A 23273-nucleotide genomic window follows, 5' to 3' on the forward strand; every position below is an offset into this window, starting at 1 on the left:
ATTCTTAATAAAAACTGATGTGTTGGTAAAAATGTCAGTTTGGGGATAGTTATATATACACACAACCTTATGTAAAGAGTGCTGGAGAACTATTGATGTTTAGTTTGGAGAGGACTGGAAAATGGAAAATGACAGGGCTTATTTATAAAATTGCAAATTTCAAAATGCAGAAATTACTTTGTGAATTACCAGATGTGAACTGAGCTGTTATGAAAATAGTTCATCAAGCATTATGCTGTTTGAATTGTTGGCTCCTTCTCGTTTAGGTGTAGGCTTAAATACCACCTTAGAGAGGCTTTCTCCTGACTACCTTTTCTAAGGGTTTGAGAGACCTTTGCTAACCACTCTAAGTAGGCCCCCTCTCTCATGGTACCCAGTTCATTTCTCTTATAGCACCTATTACAGGTTTCCATTATCTTATTTGTTGGTTTACTTATTCATTTGCTTACCCCACCGTATTTATTATAAACTACTCAAAGGCAGAGATAGTAGTCTATACATGAATTTATACTATCATACTTTGAAGATTAAATTAAACATTGATTCTGCTCCTTTCTGCGCTTAGCTACTTTGATATTTTTTATTTTCCTTCATATTTTTCAGTTATAAGATATTTTTAAAAATTCAAAGAATTTAAGTGTGTATAAAGTAAAATATGATAGTTGCCTGTAACATTTTTACTCCCCAGAGACTGTGTGTGTGTGTGTGTGTGTGTGTGTGTGTGTGTGAGATAAATACATCATTTAATGCTAATGATGCTGCTAAAAGTTGTATGGGCTGATATACTTCAGGGATTCAGTATAAGGATAAAAACAGGCATGCCTTTCTTAGAAATGGTTTTGACTACTGATAAAGTAGATACATTTTTAGATGGGAGGATCTGCAAGAAGGGTGGAGTGATGGCAATGGTTCTTTCAGCTAGTGAATACCCTTAGGAGTATTTCTAGTAGAAACGGTCCCATGTTCCTAGTTTAAATTTACATTTTGGCCAGTTTATTTTATGGTCATAGATATGGGAGTTCAGAGTTAATGTTTAGTACCTTTGGGCATCTTTAAAAATATAAAGGGGGGGCATTTAAAAATATATTTCATTTCATTACTCAGCCATAAAAAAAGAACGAGATCTTGCCATTTGCAACAATATGGATGGACCTAGAGGGTATTATGCTAAGTAAAATAAGACAGAGTAAGACAAATACTATATTATTTTATATGTATGCAGAATCTAAAAAACAAAACAAAAAAGCAGAAACAGACCCATAAATACAGAAAACAAACTGATGGTCGTGGGGATGGGAAGTGGGCCAAATGGGTGAAGGGGCATGGGAGGTACAGTCTTCTAGTTGCAGAATGTAAAAGTCATGGGGATGAAAGTTAAAGCCTAGGGACTATAGTCAGCGGTATTGTAATAGTGTATGGTGGTAGCTACACTTATGTTGAGTGTAGCATAACCTATAGAGTTGTCAAATCACGGTGTTATACACCTGAAACTAATGTAACATTGTGTGTCAATTATGCCTCAATAAAAACACATAAATAAATTTCATATAGGTGTTAGATTTTAAAATTTGCTCACTTTATAAATTGCAAAGTAGAAACTTCAAATTGCCTTTTTAAAAATCTAGTTAGAAAATTAGAATGATGGGGGTGCCTGTGTGGCTCAGTCTGTTGAGCGTCTGACTCTTTATTTCAACTCAGGTCATGATCCTGGGGTTGTAGGATTGAACCCCACATTGTTTAGTGTGGAGCCTGCTTGGGGTTCTCTCTCTCTGTCCCTCTGCCCCTCTTCCCCAAATAAAAAAAAGATTGGAATGATGAGCTTAAAGCCCACTTTTAACCCCATGATTTTATTAGTAGTAAAAGTTAGAAAAATGAAAATTTTTAAAATGTTTCATTTTAACATGCTTTTTAAAAATTAAATATTGCTTCTTAAGGAGGAAAAAAGTCAGATAAACCAAAAGAAAAACCATCTGTAATATCACTGCCATATGTAACTTAGATAGGAGAACTGAAGATTTTTAGGAGGAAGACAAAGTTTGGACAGAGATTATTGATGGTGATACAGACTTTTTTCTACATTTATACATACACACAATATGTTGAATATAAATATTTTACTGTTCACTGTGGAGAAACAAATGAATTATAAAGTAAAATTGGGGCACCTGGGTGGCTCAGTTGGTTAAGCATCCGGCTCTTCGGACTTCAGCTAAGGTCATGATCTCACAGTTTGTGAGTTCGAGCCCCACATTGGGCTCTGCACTGACAGCATGGAGCCTGCTTGGGATTCTCTCTCTGTCCCTCTTTCTCTGCCCCTCCCTTGCTTGTGTGCTCTGTTTCTCTTTCTCTTAAAATAAATAAGTTAAAAAAATTTTTTTAATAAAATAAAAGTAAAATTAATTGAGGACTAACAATATGAATTAAAACAATATTTGTTCAATGTTTTACCAAGCTTTTCCTATTCTCCAAGAGTTTGCTTTCTAATGAAATGGTAGAAAAATAATTCTTTCCCTTTTTTGTAAGATTACTCTTAGTAACTTTCAAATAGACAATACAGTATTAACTATAGTCACCATGTTGTACTTTACATTCCCATGACTTATTTATTTGATAACTGGAAGTTTGTACCTAAAAGTCTTTTCCTTTGTTTTTGCTGTGATTTTTTTTTATTAGATTCATGAAGAGGTATAGATGGTTCCATTAGTTATATTTTATCAGTATTGACACTGAAGAACAGTTATCATGGTGCTGCTTCAGTTAAGTTTTTCTGAACTTATTTGAGGCACTGTTAAAAGGAAAAACATCATTTATACTGTTCATTCATGTACATTCATTCAATGAATGTTAAGAATGATACTGTCTACCCAGCACCGTGCCAGGCCCTGGAAATAGAAAGTCAGATAGACCAGTGACCTTTTCCTGACTTTGAAAGGCTAGTCTAGAAGGGGAAACAGAAAAATACACTAAATTACCCTGTAGTGTGATGAAGGCTGTGGTACTCATATGCATAGGAGTAGCAAGGAAGGTACCTACCTATCCACCACTCTGAAGAATGCTAGAGAAAGTGACACCTAAATTGAGTTTTAAAGAATATATAGCAATTATTGGCCATTGGGAACCAGAGAGCATTTTGGTGGTGTTGCTTTGTAAAACTCAAGTTAGGGTATGATGTGAGATGTGGGATAGGAGAGAATGCAAGGATTACTCTTATCTGCCATGAAAAAGGAGCTTGGACTTTACCTTATGTTTTTTGGGGAGACATTAAAGGTGCAACTCTGAAGGTATTATGGAGGAGGGATTTGAGAACAAGATTGGAGGGAAAACCAGTTAAGGAGATGGTGGCAGTAATTCGAATAGGAGACAGGCCTGAACCAGGGCAATTGTAGAATTGATGGAGACAAATGCAGTGGAGAGCCATATGATGCTAATGGGGCTCTTGTGCAGAATGTCACAATCCATTTTTCCTGACCTCTAATTTCTTTGTTTGGTTCTATTGCCAACAAATGGAAGTATCTGTATACCAAAGGAAATAATTTGCCTACTTTTTCCTCCTAACCAGTTGTTGATGCCATGGATTTCTGTAAGAAAAGACTGCGGATAGTTCTGTCAAATTTGTAGTAACACAATTTGACCTCTGGTAGAGGTTTAATATCAATGGAAAGGGTAGGTCTAAACTTTGGAATGATACACAGGATTCAAATCCTGGCTCTGCCACTTACTAGCTGTTTGATCTTGGGAGAATTGCTTAAACTCTGAGCTTGTTTCTTTTTCTGTAAAATAGGACTTAGTTGTGATGAGAAAATGAAACTGTAAAGTTCCAGCTCAAAGCTGGGTAGATAATAGAGGTTTTGATTTATTTATCCTTCCCTTAAGCAACAGAGCATGCATACTCAGTGGGGCCACATATTGCTCTCAAAGGGGGTGAATTTGGTTCTTGGGAGATGGAGAGAGTAAAAAAAACTTTAATGAATACAATTCTGATGTAGTACATAGACAAACAGTATATCTGTATATCTGTAGTATTCAAATGTAATGAAGGAGGCAGCATAGGAATATAGTGTCTTAAAAGGGTCCTTAGGAACAATTAAAAAAAAAGAAGGATCCTAAGAGGGACAGAATGAAAACAAGATTAATAACCACTCCAGTAGAGTTCTAACTGGTTAGAGTTCCAGAATAGTTAAGGAATAGGAATAGTTAAGTTATGTAAAGCACTAAGAAATGTCTTTTTTTTTTTTACTAGTATTTAATGGTGGTCAATTCTGAAGAGTTCCCTAATTTGAGACCTGTTCAGACTTTTAACAAAAAAACTTAAGTGCTACCATTATAATTTTTTACGTTTTCCAAATAAATTGTATTCTGATATTTTATAAAATAGTACAAAGTAATATTGATAAGTAAATGAAAAGTTATCATAGAAATAATTCATCCAAATGAAGTCTAATGATAAATTCAGCAACCAGAACTTCTACTAGAAGTTATTAACATTCTGTATTTGGGGATTTTATTAATATTAAAATTTTAAATTTGTATGCCCACTGTTAAATTTAGCCATTTTCTGGTAATACTGTATCATTAATGAATGAAGTGTTTGTGTGTAAGTAAATGTTCTATTCAACCGAAACTTTAAGTGCCTGGCCTTTTAAAATTTGCATACTTTAAACTGATGTACTGAATAACTTTAGCCAACTGCCATGCAAATTCCTATTCTTGTTTATAAATGTGGGAAGGGGTTAGAGCTCTGAGAGATTGCATGTACATAGTGATTAAGCCTCATCATCAGTAACCTCCATTCAAAACTCAGACCCAGTATAATCTTCTAGTAGGAAAAATAAAAACCTTTCTTTGTTAAGATTAACTTAAAAAATTCTGATCGTACATTATCAGATGTACATTATCAGATGTACATTATCAGATGAGAAAATAGTGAAAGTATAAGGAAACAAAAACAACATTCCTGTAGTTACCAGAAGTAACTATTACGTTCTTTCCATTCTTTATTACCTTTTTGAACAGTGATTATCATTCTTAACTTTTTATTTGAAACTTCTTATTGAATAGTCACTGTCAAAGGATGTTCTTGAAAAAATATTTTTGTGAAATGGTGATTTGCTTGGGGACATTTTGTGGACTTCTAAAGGTTATTCTAAATCTCTTCAACAAGTCATTTCCCCTCTAAATTTCTATTTAAAAAAGTCAACTTTGGAAGAACACAATACAACATCAATTACTTATCTTCAGTCTACCTATAGACTTTTCTCCCTAGCCTCTTTCATCTATTTTTGTTTAGTTTTAACATAAATATAGAATGTTCTGTATTCTACTTGTTAAAAATAAATATCTTCCTATCACTCTCTCTGTTGGTTTAGTTCAGTGTTGAGAAATACTTTCCTTTGAGTTGGATTGAGTCTTCAGATATATTTTGTTTCATATGCCCAGTATTGACTCATGCAGTTTTAAAGACATTTTTGAATTAGTTTCTACATTTAAAAATAGGGAGAATTCACATGAAAAACCTAGCTTTCTGGCTTCTGAAAAGCCAGATGGTCTTAAAGCATTGGGCTTACACTCTGCTATGATAGCACTTGGCAGTCAGTGGCTGCCACCTTTAGATAGGTCATGGGTTTTCTAGTTTACCGCAGTCCCATCACTCCATATCATCTCCTTATGTTATACCAAGCTGCATCACTTATTTAGGAGATCTACCTTGCAATCTCTGTTCAAGGTTAATCATTAAGCAACCCTGGGTGGAATTCTTTTGTTTGTTGCTAATACTGTTTGTTTTTATTTTACAGGAGAAGATGTATGGTCTTATGCAAAGGGGCTTCCTCACATGTTCCAGCAGGGTGGAGTGTTCTACAATATTATGAAGAAAACCATGGGTATAGTTAATATATGATTTTATTCTTAGATAATATCTCCATTTAAGCTATTATAAGATTAAGAAAGATCAGATAGTATTCTTCTAAAAGCTATTTCCAGGGCACCTGGGTGGCTCAGTTGGTTGAGCATCCGACTCTTGATTTTGGCTCAGGTCATGATCCCAGGGTCATGGGATCAAGCCTTTTGTTGAGCTATGTGACAGATGCTGAGCCTACTTAAGATTCTCTCTCTTTCTCTCTTCTCTGCCCCTCTCCCCTGCTCATGCTTGCTTTCTCTCTGAAACAAAAAAATTAAATAAAAATAAGGCTATTTCCAACATTTATTTTAGGTATATATTCTTCAGCAGTCTGCCTAATTAAAGTGGATTATTCTCTTGATATGGTCAGCTATATTTTCTGCTATAATATTACAAAAAGTCTCCTATCACTTTCTTGCTCCTATTTTCTCATTAAATTATGTATATGATTCTAAGGACAAACAAAAAATACAGTATTTTTGTTGTTGTTGTTGTTGTTGTTGTTGTTGTTGTGTTTTGGCTATTCTTATTATATACCTCAGTGTTTTCTGGATTTTAAGAAATAGTTCATTTTATATATTTAACTTCTCATATTGTATATGCATTGTTTGTAAAGATATATGCAAGTATGCAACTTCAGAGTTTTAAGGTCTTAAGAGAAATGTTGGCAATGTGTGTGTGTGTGTTTGGGTCTCACATGTTTTTTCAAAGATTTGATGTGAATAATTTTGGCCCCAGACTTTATCACTCTGGCTTTTCTCATTTTTCCACCTACTGGACCTCTGTAGACATTAAGTGCACAGTCACTATTTATGGATTTTATCTCTTACACACTTTTTTTCCTTCTTACAAAAACAACCCAACTTGGCTGTTGTAGAAATGTTCAAACATATGTAAAAGTAGTAAGAATAATATAATGAACCCCTGTTAACCCACCACTTGTCTTCAGCAATTCTCAGTACATTTTTATTTACATCAACTGGACTATTTTAAAAGAAATCCAGACATAATTTCATCTGTAAGAACTTTAGTATGTATCTCTAAAAGTAAGAACTTTCCTTAAAAAATTACAATATATTATCACATATTAAAAATATGAAAAATAATTTTTAAAACATCACCAAATATCCAGTGAGTGTTTAAATTTCCTTGATTTTTGATTGTCTCCATTTTTTTTTTTTCTTTCTTTTCTTTTATTTGAATCAGGGACCAAAGAATGGCTGGCTTCCTTCCTTTCTCCCTTGATCTTACTTCTTTCATTCCTTTCTTTCTAAGACAGGATTGTTGAAGCATATTTGCATATAATAAAATTCACCCTTTGTAGGTATTCAGTGTAATATGAATTTTGACAAACATATACAGCCCAGTAGCCACCACCACAGTCAAGATACAGAACATTTCCATCATTCCAAAAAAGTTGCCTTGTGCTCCGTTCTAATGAATCCCTTACCCCTACCCCTAGCCCCTGACAACCACTGATTTTATTTCTGTCTCTTTATGTTTGCTTTTTTCATTATTGCCATATAAATGGATTAATTTAATACAACCCTTTGTGTCTGGCTTCTTTGATTTAGCACAGGGGTTGGCAAACTACTGCTTGTGGGCCATATCAGGTCTGCTGCCCGTTGTGTATAAAGTTTTATCAGAACACAGCCAAAAAGAACACAGCCATACTCACATTGTCTATGGCTGCTTTCACACTACAATGGCAGAGTTGAATAGTTGTAACAGAGACTATATAGTCTGAAAACATAAAGTATTTACTGTGTTGTTCCATTACAGGAAAAATTTGCCAATTTCTGTTTTAGCTTAATGCTTTTGAGATTCATCTATCTGGTTGCATATATTAGTAGTTCATTGTTTTTTATGCTGAGTACTACTCCATTGGACATGGATATGTCACATTTTTAAAAATCCATAACCAATTGAAGGACATTTGGATTATTTTCAGTTTTGGTCTACTATGGATAAGGCCACCATAAACATTTGTGAACAGGTCTTTGTGTGTGGACATATGTTTCACTTCCCTTTTGTAAATACCTATGAATGGGATTGCTGAGTCATATGGTAAGTGTATGTTTATTTTTATAAGAAGCTTCCAAACCATTTTCCAAAGTAGCGGGATCATTTTTTTTTCCTACTAGCACTGCATTGGAGTTCCAGTTGCTCTGTATCTTTCTTTACCAACACTTGGTAGTATCAGTTTTTGTTTTTAAAATGATTTTAATAGGTTTATAGTACTATCTCATAGTGGTTTTAATTTGCATTTCCCTAATATCCAATGACGTTGACCATCTTCTCATATGCTTATTTGCTTCCTACTTCTTCCTTTGCTCATTTGTTTAAAATGTTTTATTTATTTTTGAGAGAGTGTGATTAGGGTAGGGGCAGAGAGAGTGGGACAGAGGATCGGAAGTGAGCTCTGCTCTGACACCAGTGGGCCCTATGTGGGGCTCAAACTCATGAAATGTGAGATCATGACCTGAACCAAAGCCGGACGCTCAACTGACAGCCATCCAGGCACCCCATCCTTTGCTCATCTTTAAATTGGCTTGAATCTTTGTTTTAAGTTGAGTTTTGAGAGTTCTTTGTATATTCTAGGCACACATCATTTATCAGGTAAGTGTTCTGCAAATATTTTCTCCCAGTTTGTAATTGGTGTTTTCATTTTCTTAACAGTATCTTTTGAAGATCAGAGATTTCAATTTTGATAACCAATTTAACAATTTTTTTCTTTCATGATTTATACTTTTTGTGCCCTATCCAAACAATCCTTACCTAATCAAAGGTCACAAAATTTTTCTTCTATGTTTTCTTCTAGGGGTTTTTATAGTTTTAGGTTTTATATTTAGGTTTATGATCTATTTCAAGTTGATTTTTTTATATGTCACAAGGTATGAGTTGAGGTTCATTTTTTTATGTATGGACATCCAATTGTGCCAGCACTGTTTGTTGAAAACAGTATGCCTTGTCCATTGAATTACTTTGGTAGCTTCATCAAAAATCAACTGACCATGGGTTATACACTTGAAAAGGGTATATGCAAAATATAGCATCAGTAAAATTATTTTTAAAAGTCAATTGACCATGTATATGTGGGTCTGTTTTTAGATACTATTTTCTGATTTGTTGATCTATATGTCTCTCCTTTAACAAATACTGTAGTCTTGATTACAGTATCATTATAGTAATTCTTGAAATCAGTTGGTATGAGTCTTCCATTTTTATTCTTTTTTTTTCTATTTTCTAAAAGTTTTAATTTAAATTCCAGTTGACATACAGTGTAATAATTAGTTTCAGGTATACAATATAGTGATTCAACACTTCCATACAACACTTAGTGCTCATCACAACAAGTGCACTCCTTAATGCCCAAACCTATTTAACTCATCCCCCACCCACCTCCCCTCTGGTAACCATTAGTTTGTTCTCTGTAGTTAAGAGTCTGTTTCTTGATTTGCCTCTCCCTCACCCCCCTTTTTTTCCCTTTGCTCATTTGTTTCTTAAATTCCACATGAGTGAAATCACATGGTATTTGTCTTTCTCTGACTTATTTTACTTAGCATAATACTTTTTAGCTCTGTCTATGTCATTGCAAACATCTTTATTCTTTACCAAAAAATTTTTTTGGATATTTTAGGTGCTTTGCTTATCCATATAAATTTTAGAATCAACCTGTCAGTTTCTATAAAAAAAATCTGGGATTTTTACTGTGATTTGTTGACTATATAGATCAAATTGAGGATAATTGATATTTTTACATCAATTCTTCTCATTTCATGAAAACTTTGTATTTCTCCATTTATTTAAGTGTTCTTTAATTTCTGTCATCAAAATTTTGTAATTTTCAGTATACAATTCTTGGAAATCTTAAATATTTCATGTTTTGGGAATGCTTGTAAAAGATGCTTTTTAAAAATTCCAGTTTCCTTTTGTTCTTTGCTATTGCATAGAAAATTGATTTTTATGCATTGACCTTGTATCCTGTGACTTGCTAAATTCACATATTCTAGTAGCTTTTGATCAGATTCTATGGGATTGTCTATGTAGGTTATCATATCTTTTGCAAGTAAAAAAGTTATTTTTTTTCCTTTTCAGTTAGTATGCCTTGTATTTCTTTCTCTTGCCTTATTGCACTGGCTATAAGTTCATTGTGGAATAGGAGTGGTGACAGCAGACATCCTTGCCTTGTTCCTGATCTTTGGGGGCAGGCATTAGCATTCAGCCTCTAGGTTTTTCAGGTTGAAGACATTCCTTTCAATTGGTAGTTTACTGAGAATTTATATTTTGAATGGATGTTGAATTTTATTAGGTGCTCTCTTCCTGCATCTATTGAGATGATCTTATGGTTTTTCTCTTTAGTTTATCGATAGGGTGAATTATATTGATTTTTGGATGTTGAGTCAACTTTGTGGCTGGATTCAAATCACTTATTTTGTTGAGTGTTTTGTGACTTATGTGGGTATGATGGCATGTAATTTTTTTTAATGTTTGTTTATTTTGAGAGAGAGAGAGAAAGAGACAGAGAGCATAAGTTGGGGAGAGGCAGAGAGAATGGGAGAGAGATTCCCAAGCAGGCTCCACACTATCAGAGCAGAGCCCAACACAGGGCTCGATCCCATGAACCGAGAGATCGTGACCTGAGCCAAAATCAAGAGAGACATTTGACCAACTGAGCCACCCAGATACCCCAGAATGTAGTTGTCTTGTAATGACCGTTTAATCAGGGTAATATTGGCTTCATAAAATAGAGTTGAGAAGTGTTTGTTTCTCTTTTGTTTTTAGGTAGATTTTGTAATAACTGATATTATTTCTTTTTTTTTCCCTTCAAATTTTTATTTAAATTCTAGTCAGTTTACGTACAGTGCAGTATTGCTTTCAGGAGTAGAATTCAATGACTTATCACTTATGTACAACACCAGTGCTTATCATAACAAGTGCCCTCCTTAATACCCATCACCCATCTCTTTCATTCCTCCCCCACCTTCCTCCATCAGCCCTCAGTTCTTTATTAGGAGTCTCTTACAGTTTGTTTCCCTCTCTCTTTTTTTCTCTCCCTCCCATCCTTTCATCTCTTTTGTTCCTTAAATTCCATGTATGAGTTAAATCATAATGGTATTTGTCTTTCTTTCCCTGACTTACTTCACACTCTGGCTCCATCCATGTCATTGCAAATGGCAAGATTTCATTCTTTTTTATGACTGGATAATATTCCAGTGTGTGTGTGTGTGTGTGTGTGTGTGTGTGTGTGTGTGTGTGTGTGTGTTTACCACATTTTCTTCATCCATTCATCAGTTGATGGACATTTGGGCTCTTTCCATAGTTTGGCTGTTGTTGATAATGCTGGTATAAACATTGGGGTGCCTGTACCCCTTTGAGTCTGTTTTTTTGTATCCTATAGATAAATACCTAGTAGTGCAATTACTGGATTGTAGGGTAGTTCTGTTTTTAACTTTTTGAGGAACCTCCATACTGTTTTCTAGAGGATATTATTTCTTTCTTAACTATTTGGTAGAATCCATCAATGAAGCCATCTGTGCTTGGAATTTTCTTTGCTGGACATTTTAAACTATGAATTTAATTTCTTTAATAGAGTCCTCTTAAGGTTATGTCTTTTTTCTTGAGTAAGCTTTGTTAGTTTTACTTTTCAGTAAATCTATCCATTTCATCCAAGTTATCAATTTTATTGGCATAAAATTATTTATAATCTTCCCTTACTATCTATTTAATATCTGTACAGTCTCTAGCTCTTTCATTTTGATATAGGTAAATCTGTGCCTCTCTTGTTTTGCTGGCCAATCCAGCTAATGGTTTATCAGTTTTATTGATCTTTTCAAAGAAACAGGTTTTGGTTTCACAGGTTTTCTCTATTTTTATTTTCTAATAAAGGTAGATTTAAATTTAAAGCTATAAATTTCTCTCTTAGCATCCTCCCTTCTTTTTTTAATCCTTTTCTTTTTAACTTTCCATTTTCACTTTATTCTACATCCTGAACTATATTGATACCAGCTAGTAGTTTTTTTAAAAGTTAGTATTTAATTAGGATTGATTATGGTGTTTTCAGTAATTAGGGTAAGTATGCAGTGTCTTTCATGCAACTGAAAGTAACTTCCCTCAGTTTTTTGTGTGTGGGAGGGAGGAGGTGGGTGATTGTGGGGATGACTCTTGATTATTTTCTGAATACTTATATGTTTCTGGTTTGGAATTATTTTTAAACTGTTAGCTGTAATCCTAAGACAATTTAATAAAGAAAGAATAATTTTTTCAACAAATGGTGCTGGGATAACTGGATAGTTACACACAAAAGAATGAAATTTGACCTCTACCTCACACCAAATGTATCCACCACCAGAGTATAGGAAGTAAAACTAGAAAACTCTTAGAAAAAAACATAGGCCTAAAACTTCCTGACTTTGGATTTGGCAAAACCTTAGATATGACACCAAAAGTACAAGCAACGAAAGAAAAAAGTAGGAAAATAAAAAGCAAACTTTTGTGCTACAAAGGACACCATCAAGAAAGTGAAAAGACAGCCCACAGAATGGGAGAAAATTTTTGCAAATTATGTACCTGATAATAGATTTGCATCTAGAATATAAAGAACTCATCAGTAAAAAGGCAAATAACTCAATTAAAAGATGGGCAAAATCTGAATAGATGTTTCTCCAAAGAAAATATATAAACAGCCAGTAAGTACATGAACTGATGTTCGGATGCTCAGCATCATTAACCAGAGAAATGCAAATCAAAACCACAACGAGGTAGTACTTCACACTCACTAGTATGGCTATAATTAAAGAGGCAGGTAATAAGAACTATTGGCAAGGAGATGTAGAGAAACTGGAACCCTCGTACTGCTGGTAGGAATGTAAAATGGTACAGTGAGTTGGGAAAACAGTCTGACAGTTCCTCAAAAGATTTAACATGGTTACAACCCAGCAATTCTACTCTTAGGTGTATAACCAAGAGAAATGAAACTTGTCCACACAAAACTTGTACACAGATGGTCATAATAATACTATTCATAACTGTCAAAAGTGGAAACAACCCAGTATTTCCATCAACTGATGAATGGATAAGTGAGATTTAGTATATTCATACAATGGAATATTATTTAGAAATAAAAAGGAATGAAGTACTGGTATGTACTATATCATGGATGAACCTTGAGAATATTATGTTACATGAAACAAGCCAGTCACAGTAGACCACACATTCTATTATTCCATTTATATGAAATGTCAAGAATAGGCACACCTAGAGAGACAGAAATCAGTGTTGCCTAGGGCTGGGAGTTAGAGAAAGGGGAGAAAATGAGAATGATTGCTAATGGGTTTGGGTTTCTTTTTAATGTGATGAAAATTGTGGTAACAGTTGCACAACTCTGTGAATATACAAAAAACCATTCAGTTGTACACTTAAAACGGGTGAATTGTATGTGAATTATTTCTCAATAGAGCCATTATAGTTTTTTAAATGTTACCGGTGTTACTTATCCTTACTAGGAAGTAGTTTAGAGCTCTGAAGTAAGAACATCTGATAGCAAATTTTGGTTCTACCATTTACTCCCATTACTACTATTTTTAAAAAGTTTTTTTAAACTTTTTTTTCTTAACTTTATTTATTAAGAGAGACAGGGAGGGAGGGAGAGAGACAGAGAGAGACAGAGAGAGACAGAGAGAGAGAGAGAGAGAGAGAGAGAGAGAGAATCCCAAGCAGTCTTCGCGCTGTCAGTGCATAGGGCTGGAACTCACAAACCGTGAGATCATGATCGGAGCTGAAATCAAGAGTCTGAAACTTAACCTGCCAAGCCACCCAGGTGCCCCTACCTGTGTGACTTCTAAGTCTCAGTTTCTTCATTTGTAAGTGGATATTATAATCTAGAGATTGTTAGGATCAAATGAGATCCTGCACATGAAACAGTTAGCAAAGGGCCTGGCACCTAATAAATAATTAGCTAATGTTTGTTATTATTATTAGAATTTCAACTGGCATTTGCAGAATAATTAAAATTCTTTTGACTACAACAGCCATTTGAAATGGGTCATTGTCAGAAAATTATTTTACTGTTCAAGATACAATTCTAGTATTTGTGGCAATGTTTTACCTCTTTTTTTTAAAAATTAATTTATTTAAGTTATCTCTACACCCCACGTGGGGTTTGAACTCACGATCCTGAGATCAAGAGTCGCATGCTCCTCCAACCAAGCCAGCTAGGTGCCCCTGATCTCTCCTTTTTTTAGGACAGATTTATGTGGCAAATCATTGTTATTATCTGGTGGTCAAAGAATCAAAGTATATCAAGCCCTCCTCACCCCAAAATTTACAACCATATCCTCCAAAAATTGGAACATACTTCTCTTACTTTTTTCAAATTCACTCTAACAAATAGATGGTTATATCTACATTTGAACAGGAATATTTCCCAATTTAATTAACCAGACTGTTAATGTTCCTAGTCTTTATATTTGGATAGATATTTTAAAATTCATTTGTTTAAGGGGTGCCTGGATGGCTCAGTCGGTTGAACATCTGACTCTTGGTTTAAGTTCAGGTCATGATCTCACGGTTCGTGGGTTTGAACTCTCCATTGGGCTCCATGCTGACAGTGAGGAGACTACTTGGGATTCTTCTCTGCCTCTCTCAGCCCCTCCCTCTCTCTCTTTCTCCCTCTCTCAAAATAAATGAATTTAAAAAAAATTAAAGTTAATTTGCTTAAAGTATAGTAATTTTCCATGCAGGTCTTTATATAGAGATAAATGCAGACATGAACGAAAAATTTAGTTTTAAAACTTGTACAGGTATCTTTATAATGTGTTTGAACTTTGTGAAAATGGACATTGAAAATTGTGCTGTATACATTCTCTGTGATTTGCTTCTTTTATGCAACACTTTTTCAGATTTGTTCATGTTGATGGATTCAACTACATTCATGTTCACTGCCACATAGTATTCTATTGTATCATTTTAATATTATTCATCTACTTTTCTGATGCATTTTGGGTTTTTTGATATAAGGAAGAATGTAGTTATAAACATTAGTATACACATTTTTTGGTGTATCCAGTGTGATAGAATTGTTGATATGTGATATAGGAACTTTAATACACTTTGATTCTTAAAATTCAAAGGACTATATAAGTTATATAAAATGTAAATGATTATGCTTAAAGGGGTCACAACCCTTAACATATTTGCAGTGATTTTTTAATACAATTTAAATTTTTTTAATAATATAAAGGTTTAGAAAATATAGAAATGGGAAACATCACCTATAATTTTTAAATATTTATCTTATACATATATGTTTTGGCCAGATTGTAATTATAGTACTTAGATTTGTTTCCTGCTATTCATGCACATTTAACTATATATATGAAACATCATAGGTTTCTTATTTATGTCAGTTATTAATAGCTGGATATTACTTCCATTAGGGAGATAGACCATAATTTTCTTAGCCATTCTCTTCTTGTTGAAAGCTTATTTAGATTGTTTCTGGTATTTTGTTATAAAAAATACTGTGATGAACATGTGTGGGACTATGATCCTTTCCAGGGAGGGTCAAGGAAAAGCATCACAATAGCAGCCTGGAAACAATTACAAAACCTTTTTTGATCTAACAGAGGAATTAAAACTTTGACTGATTAATATTAGGCAGTCTGTGGTATATGCTTTACATGTTTTTTCACTTAATCCTCAAATCAGTGAAATGAGTAGTATGCCCATCATATATTTACCTGATTGTATTATAATGATCTGTTTGTATCTGTCTCCTAAGAATTACATTTTATTTGAATCATCAGGGTCTGTTTTAGTTCGTGGCACATAGTGAGACTCAATAGATGTTATCTACTGAAATGAATGTTTGAAAAGTTTTGCCTAGGGTCATCCCTGGACTTAACCATTCAAAATTCTCTTCTCTGCTACCTTTGTTTCTTGTGCCAAGTTTTACAGATCTTTGAGGGAGGGGATTGGTAATAAACTGACTCCAGGGTTGTGGCCTGAAAGGCACTTTTTAGACCACATCTCTGATTTTAAACTTTGTCTCTTTTTGTCAGTTATCTCTGCCAAAAATGTTCTGTCAAGAGGAAATTCTAGTTGGATTTGTATTAATGGATACTTCTGCTGAAATGAGTGTTTAAAATTACTATATGTTATTTATTCATTTGCAGTTTCGTTCTTTTCTCTGGTTATTTGGAATATTCAGTGAGATACATTAGAACCACTCTGTAGCTTTTTTTCAGTGGAGGGAGGAAGAACTATATATTTTTTTAAACAACTTTTTTTTTTTTTATGTTTATTGATTTTTGACAGAGAGAGAGAGAGCATGAGCTGGGGAGGGGCAGAGAGAGAGAGGGAGACACAGAATCCGAAGCAGCGCTAGGCTCTGAGCTGTCAGCACACAGAGCCTGACGCTGAGCTCAAACTCACTGTGAGATCATGACCTGAGCCGAAGTCGGACGCTCAACTGACTGAGCCACCTAGGCGCCCCAGGAAGAACTATTCTTAACAACCTACAAAACTGGAGACTACCTAAATGCCCACTAAGCATTCTTGAATTCATTTACCCTACACCTCTGTGTTTCTACAGCACTTACTAATAGTTTCATTCATTTTAAACTAGTTTGCTTTTGCCTTTATAGTTTGCCATAAACATACCATTTTCATCACATGTTGTTGAGAGTTCTATACTTCATCTTTCTTTTGTTGTTGCTAACATGGAAAATCTTTGGTTTTATACCCCTATTTTTGTATACTTGGAGTATACTCTGAGTAACAAATTTAAAATGTAGGAATATTGGATAGTTTAAAACACACACATATTTCTTACACGTACGCTGGAAAGAATATACAGTTTTGGAATGCCATATAGTGAGGTCAAGATCCTCAACTAGAAAAGAAAGAGAAGCTGCTTTCAAGTTCTTCTGTTGCTCTATTAGTTGATGATCAGAAGTAAATCGCAGGAGCATCTATAAGTCAGGCTTATTTTGGTGATTGTGACTTACCAGAGAAGAATAAGAGAAGTAACATGAAATATAATTCCTTTTTTAAAGGAATTGAATTAAGATCTTTTAGCTCTTTTTTAGCTTTCCTGAATGTGCTCTCATAATTACTACTTTAACTAGGGGATATCTTATTTTGAAAGTACATATTTTTTTATATTTGTGAAAAGTATGTACCTAAGGTATGCTGAGAAAACTACTTTTATTCTGGTATTCTGTAATTCAGTAAAATTACTTATGATTTTTTAATTGTAATTCACAATGTGCAGCTTATTTGTGCAACACTTTGCCCTTATAAGTATTTTTGCTGAGTTTTAAATTTGAGTTTTAGTAAATAAAAATATATTTTCTAACTGCTTTACTGTAAGCAGTTGTTTTACTAATTTTGCTAGTATTTTCCCATAACTCAGTTGTTTGTTGCAAGCCCTTTTCCTAACTTTGTAATAGGTTAATGATGGTCTTTAAAAAAAAGAAAAAAAAAAGTCCCCTGGGGAACTACAGTAAGGTCTGTTATATTTCTTTTTGTTTAGTAGTGTCAAATTCTATTAATAAATATAATGAGTTATTTTTAAATTAGTTTTGTTTTTCAAAACTGATCTGGCTATTATTGTTGCAAATTCACTATTTCAACTATAATGGTCTTTACTACACTTTTTAAGTAAGATTTTAATATGTTAAACACCTTTTTCCCCCCTTCTTTAGGTATGGCTGATGGCAAGCATTGTACTTTTCCACATCTGCCTGGCAAAACCTTTGTCTATAATGCTTCTGAAGATAGACTGGAGTTGTGTGTGGATGCTGCAGGACATTTCCCCATCGGTCCTGATGTTGAAGATTTAGTTAAAGAGGCTGTAAGTCAGGTTCGAGCAGAGGCTACTACAAGAAGTAGAGAATCCAGTCCCTCACATGGGCTATTAAAACTAGGTAGTGGTGGAGTAGTGAAAAAGAAATCTGAGCAGCTTCATAACGTAACTGCCTTTCAGGGAAAAGGGCATTCTCTAGGAACTGCATCCAGTAACCCACACCTTGATTCAAGAGCTAGGGAAGCCCCAGTTGTACGGAAGCATAACATAGGGACAGACTTTAGTACTAGTTCCATTAAAATAGAGCCTTCTGTATTCACAGCTGCTCCTAGTAATAGTGAGCTTATTCGAATAGCTCCTGGAGTAGTTACAATGAGAGACAGCAGGCAGCTTGATCCTGATTTGGTTGAGGCCCAGCGAAAAAAATTGCAGGAAATGGTTTCTTCTATCCAGGCTTCAATGGACAAGCACTTGCGGGATCAAAGTACAGAGCAGCCACCATCTGATCTTCCTCAAAGGAAAGCAGAAGTTGTGAGTTCTTCTGTGAAGTCTGGGAGTCTTCAGACTGGCTTACCTGAATCTTTTTCCTTAACTGGTGGCACTGAAAATTTGAATATAGAAACAACTGATAGCTGTGTGGCAGAGGCACTGGGAGCAGCATTTGCCACAAGGTCAAAAGCACAAAAGGGAAATTCAGTGGAGGAGCCTGAAGAGATGGATAGCCAAGATGCTGAAATGACAAACACAACTGAGCCAATGGATCACTCTTGATTTATTTAGAGGCTAATAATAAAGGCAGAATGTTTATTGTGAATATGTAACATTTGTTGGCTGGGCCACATAACTCAATTAGTCATAAAAAATCTTGTACGTATATAATTCAAAGATTATATCTTGTTATTCAGTGCATGACAGCAAGTGTGTGATTGGCAATAGCTTTTAATATACTGCTGCCCAGGCTGGCTCTGAATTCCTATAAATTAGTTATTAGATCTGCTGAGATGAGTTTCTTCCATACATGTGGTTCATTGGAAGTTTTTGTAACTTTAATTCCATGAAAGTCTTAATGTTTCAAACATGAAAATTCTCTTGCTAATGTTTGATTTCTGAAAAGGATAGAACTAGGGGGAAATGAGATTTTGCTAATGTTGATGTCATCAAGATAACCATTCCACATATTTATTAGAGTGTCAAAAGATTTATGTAAATTTGAAGGTTATCTGAACTAAATTGTATCTTAAAATTCATAGAAGGATTTATTAGATACTGGGATCCTGACATTTCCGTGAACGTAAACACATTCATAGAGATATGTATTCTTGGTGAAAAATATCTTGAGAATAGAGTGTAATGATATAACATTTTGCTGATTTAAGCAAGGCTAGGGGGAAAATATCTATTCTAGAATGATAAAGTCAATGTGATTCAGTAATGTTGCTGTCTGAGCCAACACAGTCAATTGTGTGCTCTGTTGTTGATAATATGTTACCATTATTTTTTTAATCCTGGCCTGGTCAAGTACCACTGAATTTTTTTCTTTAATCTTGCAGAAAAGTTGATTTCAAAGTGTGGTAGAAAATATGAAAATAATGGTAGCAGTAGTTAATCTCTAATTTTCAGAGTTTGTCAGATTCACAGAGAATTTATATATAAGAATTTATCTTTATGAATGAGTTACATTGTTCTACAATTTTGATCAATGGTATTTAAGCTTGTATATGCTAAATGTCTTTGAGCCCCTTTGAACCAAAAATGTTTCCTTTTTTCCCTTAGCATCCATAAAATTTTCTTTATTTGTTGGCTTCACTTGGATTTGGATGCAAATTTTACTGCATCATACCCTGATCAACTGGGCATTTGCTTAAATAGTGTATTCATCAAATCTTTAGTGCCAGTTTCCTCAAGAAGCAGCTTTCATGCTTATTATACCTTAAAGACAAAGAATGTTTATCCTGAGATTGGTATTGCACTATTTTATCCTATTCTGCAAAGCTGTATTCTGAAATGTACATTTCAATCCATCTTTTTCCTTTGTTCACTGAAATTAAGTTGAATTTGAATGGATGAAAGACAAAATGTATGTTAATACAATCTCTTATCTAGAGCATTCAAAGCCTGGCTGTCTCTGTTTGCACATGTAACAGATACAGAACTGTGTTTTCAGTCTAAGAAAATGTTCATCAGAAAGTATATTATCAGGTGTTTCAAAATTTCAACCTGGTGATTTATTAAGGAATATGTATACAGTACTTTGACTTGTGTTTCCAAAGAAGGGAGGCTTTAGATTTCTTTCTATGAAAGTATTTCTGACCTAATCCACTTACTAAATGAACTACTCCATTTTGAATCAGGAACGAATGGAGAATCTAGACATTTTGCAAGTGATATCTGAGCAAGATATATATTTGGGTTTTATCACATCACATTTTAAACCATATTTTATCTCTTTTCTTCTAAATTTAGTTTCAATTATCTTAATACCTAAAGAGCAGGAAAATTTAGGACTTTTATATTGTGCACTCGTTTTGCATAAAGAACTGCAGCTACCAAATAATTATTTAGTTAGTATAGGTGGCTTCTGGGTATAAAACTAAAAATTAGAACTACCACTAACCACTATAATTATTTTTGGGCTCTTTCACCCACTGAAACTGGCTTTTTCTTATTAGTTTAAATACAGGAAAACTGTTTAGCAAGCAGATGCACTGCTTCCAGGTAAATGATATAATCACCTTTTCTTTAACAAATATTTTCTTCACCTGTGGCTTGGCATGTTTAGTTAATAACTGAGAAATACACTCTCATAGCATAAAGTAAAAGTGTCAGGAATAAATTTTATCTTCCTATTAAGTATTTGCATTTAGTCAAATTAGAATGCACCTGTGAACATTAGAAGAAGGGCTTTAAACTCTGATAACACTATTAATTTCTCTTGCCACAGCAATGCTATTTAGAAGCCAGTTAGGTATGAATATTATAATAGTTTGGGTTCTCCCTTGATAAAGAATAAAAGGCTTGATTTTGAGAGTGGTCAGATTTTCTGAAATTATTTTAAATTTGCTGAAATTTGGGTGGAGTAAGTAGTAGGTTTTGAGAAGTGGGCCAGGTATCATCTTCACAAGTTTTAGAAAGAATTTAAGTGCTTAATTTTCATCCTTTGTCCTTCCATATGGTTATCATAATCAAATACATGACCACAGACTTCTCATTTTTTAGTACTGCCATTTGTGGTCACCACAACTTTGAGTTCAAGCTAGAGATCATAAATCGTCAAAATATTTTTTTTAGCCCTAGATGTAACATAACCATAACTCAATCTTATAATTAAATTCTATTTGCGATGTTTCACTGAAACTTAAAGTAAAATTGTAAATTTTTCTCTTCAGTAATACATTTTATAAGTAGTCATACCAAGTTTGAAATGATGACCAAAAGTCCAAGTAGAGTTGAAGATGGTGTATGTTTAGAATAGTGGTAATGACAAACTGGTTGAAATTGAAGAAAACAAGACACTGCCATATATTATAAGCTAGAATATAATGAACTCCAAGAGAATGTTTACTCAGGAACTGGTTAAAAAGTAAGCCTAAGTTTCCCCTTTCACTATGTTTCAAGTATTTTATTGGAAAATGTTAGAATGAAGACCTGAGAGAAATTTAGCAAATGCTATTGACTGTGAAATTTGCTTTATATCTTCTGATGATTTTTAGTTTGGTTTTCACAGTCAAGCCTACTGCTTGCAATTAAGACATCAATCTGAAATGCATCTGTGAATCCCAGCCACAGGTCCCTATTGCCATTCTTTTTAAGTATCTAACTTGATTTGAAATGAGCAGACTTTTGTGTATGGTCTCTTACCTCAGGGAAGATCACTTGCTAGCAATTCATATATTACTAATGACAGGTTTTTGAGAATTGTACTGACATCACATGTTAGCTACTAAATGCACAATTTATAACTATTACTTTATGGAGCTGCCTACTAATACTGACTGCTAGTGAACATTTTCTTAAAAATTTAGAACTCGCTAATTACTAATCTTTAGCTATGAAGTAAACTCGTAACTTATGTCATTAATTATGCTTTGATCAATATAGTGACAATATCTAATACTGTGTTTATTTCAGAATATCAGTACAATTTTATCTTCATTTTTCAATAGGAATTTCAGTTGGCCCACACTTAAAATACTGCAGAGTAGATATTGAGAGTTTCATGGTTCCCAAAACAAGATCTCCATATTAAGATTTTCCTAGAAGCCTTTGCAAAATTGAATTAAGCTGCATTTGATACGAATTTAAAATGACCTTTATCATAGCAGTAGTGAGATACATACTCTACATAAGTTGGGTAGATATATCCTACAGTTCAAGATTATATAATTTAACAAAATTGTACATTCTCAAGGCTCTTCACAATATAAGAAATTAATTTGCAAAAGAGAACTATTCACTTGAAAACATACCACAGTAGAATGTTTACTTAAGAAATAAAATAACAAAGCGGAGCTATTGTAAGATTTATAGTTAACTGTAAGTTCTGCCATTCTTAATAATTCTTTGAGATACTGTGTTTCAATTCATATTTAATGATAATTAAATTGTGGGAATTTTAACGTTTGTTCCAAAATAGCAGAAATTGTAAAAAATTGTGAATTATTGGAGAAAATGCCATTACTTGTATATCTGACATTTAATTTTTTAAATTATGGAGTCTACATGCTTTTGTAGTATAATATTAATACAATGATTATTCTCTTGTAAAAGAAAAGGAAAATTAGTAAAAAAAAAAGTTTTAGTTGATATTATCTGCTTGTGAGTATCAATTACTTAGTATTTAAAATTTGAAGGTATTGCATATTTTTCTTTAGAATGCACAAGTCCCTGAGCCTTTTATGCCTATGATAGGGCAATAAAAGAGTGAAAAGGTTATCAATATTTCAGGCTTATTTGACTTTAAGAATTAGTGCCAAGAGCTGGAGAGTCTACTTTTTGGAGAGAAATACTCTTTAGAATATGTAAAAATAAGTGGTAATGTAAATATTTAGAAAAATCACATAGCTAGTGCTTTAATTGCTCAATTAAATAGTATAAATGTTCTATCCCTAAGGCACTGGCTGTTACCCATTATTTTCTGATTTTGTGGTTGCTGTATATATTACATTTGAGTAATAAATAATTGGTAATAGTGTATTATAACTATATAGTGTTCTACAGCACACCTCACACTGTACAGTATTTGAAGTTTTCTTTTATATTAATAAAACTATAAGTTAATACATACTGATTTTCCCCTCGACTTCTCCACAGTAGCTTTTTAAAATAATTTTTTATTCTTTAGTTTCCTGGAATTATACTTTAATAAGATAATGCATGAAAATATAGTTCAGTTTTATAAAGGAATTCTTACTATAATAAAGTCTTTTCTAAACTTTTAGTGGGACATCATATAGGGACAGAAGTTTCCCCCTTAATGTGATCTCAATGGAAATGAAGTGGACTCAATTAGAAAAGAATGAGCAAAATTTCTTTAGGCATTTTACATAATTGGGTTATGGAACGCTTACT

General features: G+C 33.7%; 1 protein-coding gene across 1 annotated transcript in view; it reads left to right on the forward strand.

Annotated features, from left to right (window-relative positions):
- The window catches only part of VCPIP1 (valosin containing protein interacting protein 1), a 28300-nt gene extending 5404 nt beyond the window's left edge, over positions 1-22896 (forward strand). The window contains exons 2-3 of the mRNA XM_015077702.3: positions 5793-5879; positions 17605-22896. Coding sequence (XP_014933188.2) covers positions 5793-5879; positions 17605-18476 — 959 coding nt within the window. The 3' untranslated portion in view covers positions 18477-22896. The remainder of the gene's footprint in view (positions 1-5792; positions 5880-17604) is intronic.
- The last annotated feature ends 377 nt before the right edge of the window (positions 22897-23273 follow it).

Source organism: Acinonyx jubatus, chromosome F2 (genome assembly GCF_027475565.1).
Source record: "Acinonyx jubatus isolate Ajub_Pintada_27869175 chromosome F2, VMU_Ajub_asm_v1.0, whole genome shotgun sequence".
Taxonomy (NCBI): domain Eukaryota; kingdom Metazoa; phylum Chordata; class Mammalia; order Carnivora; family Felidae; genus Acinonyx; species Acinonyx jubatus.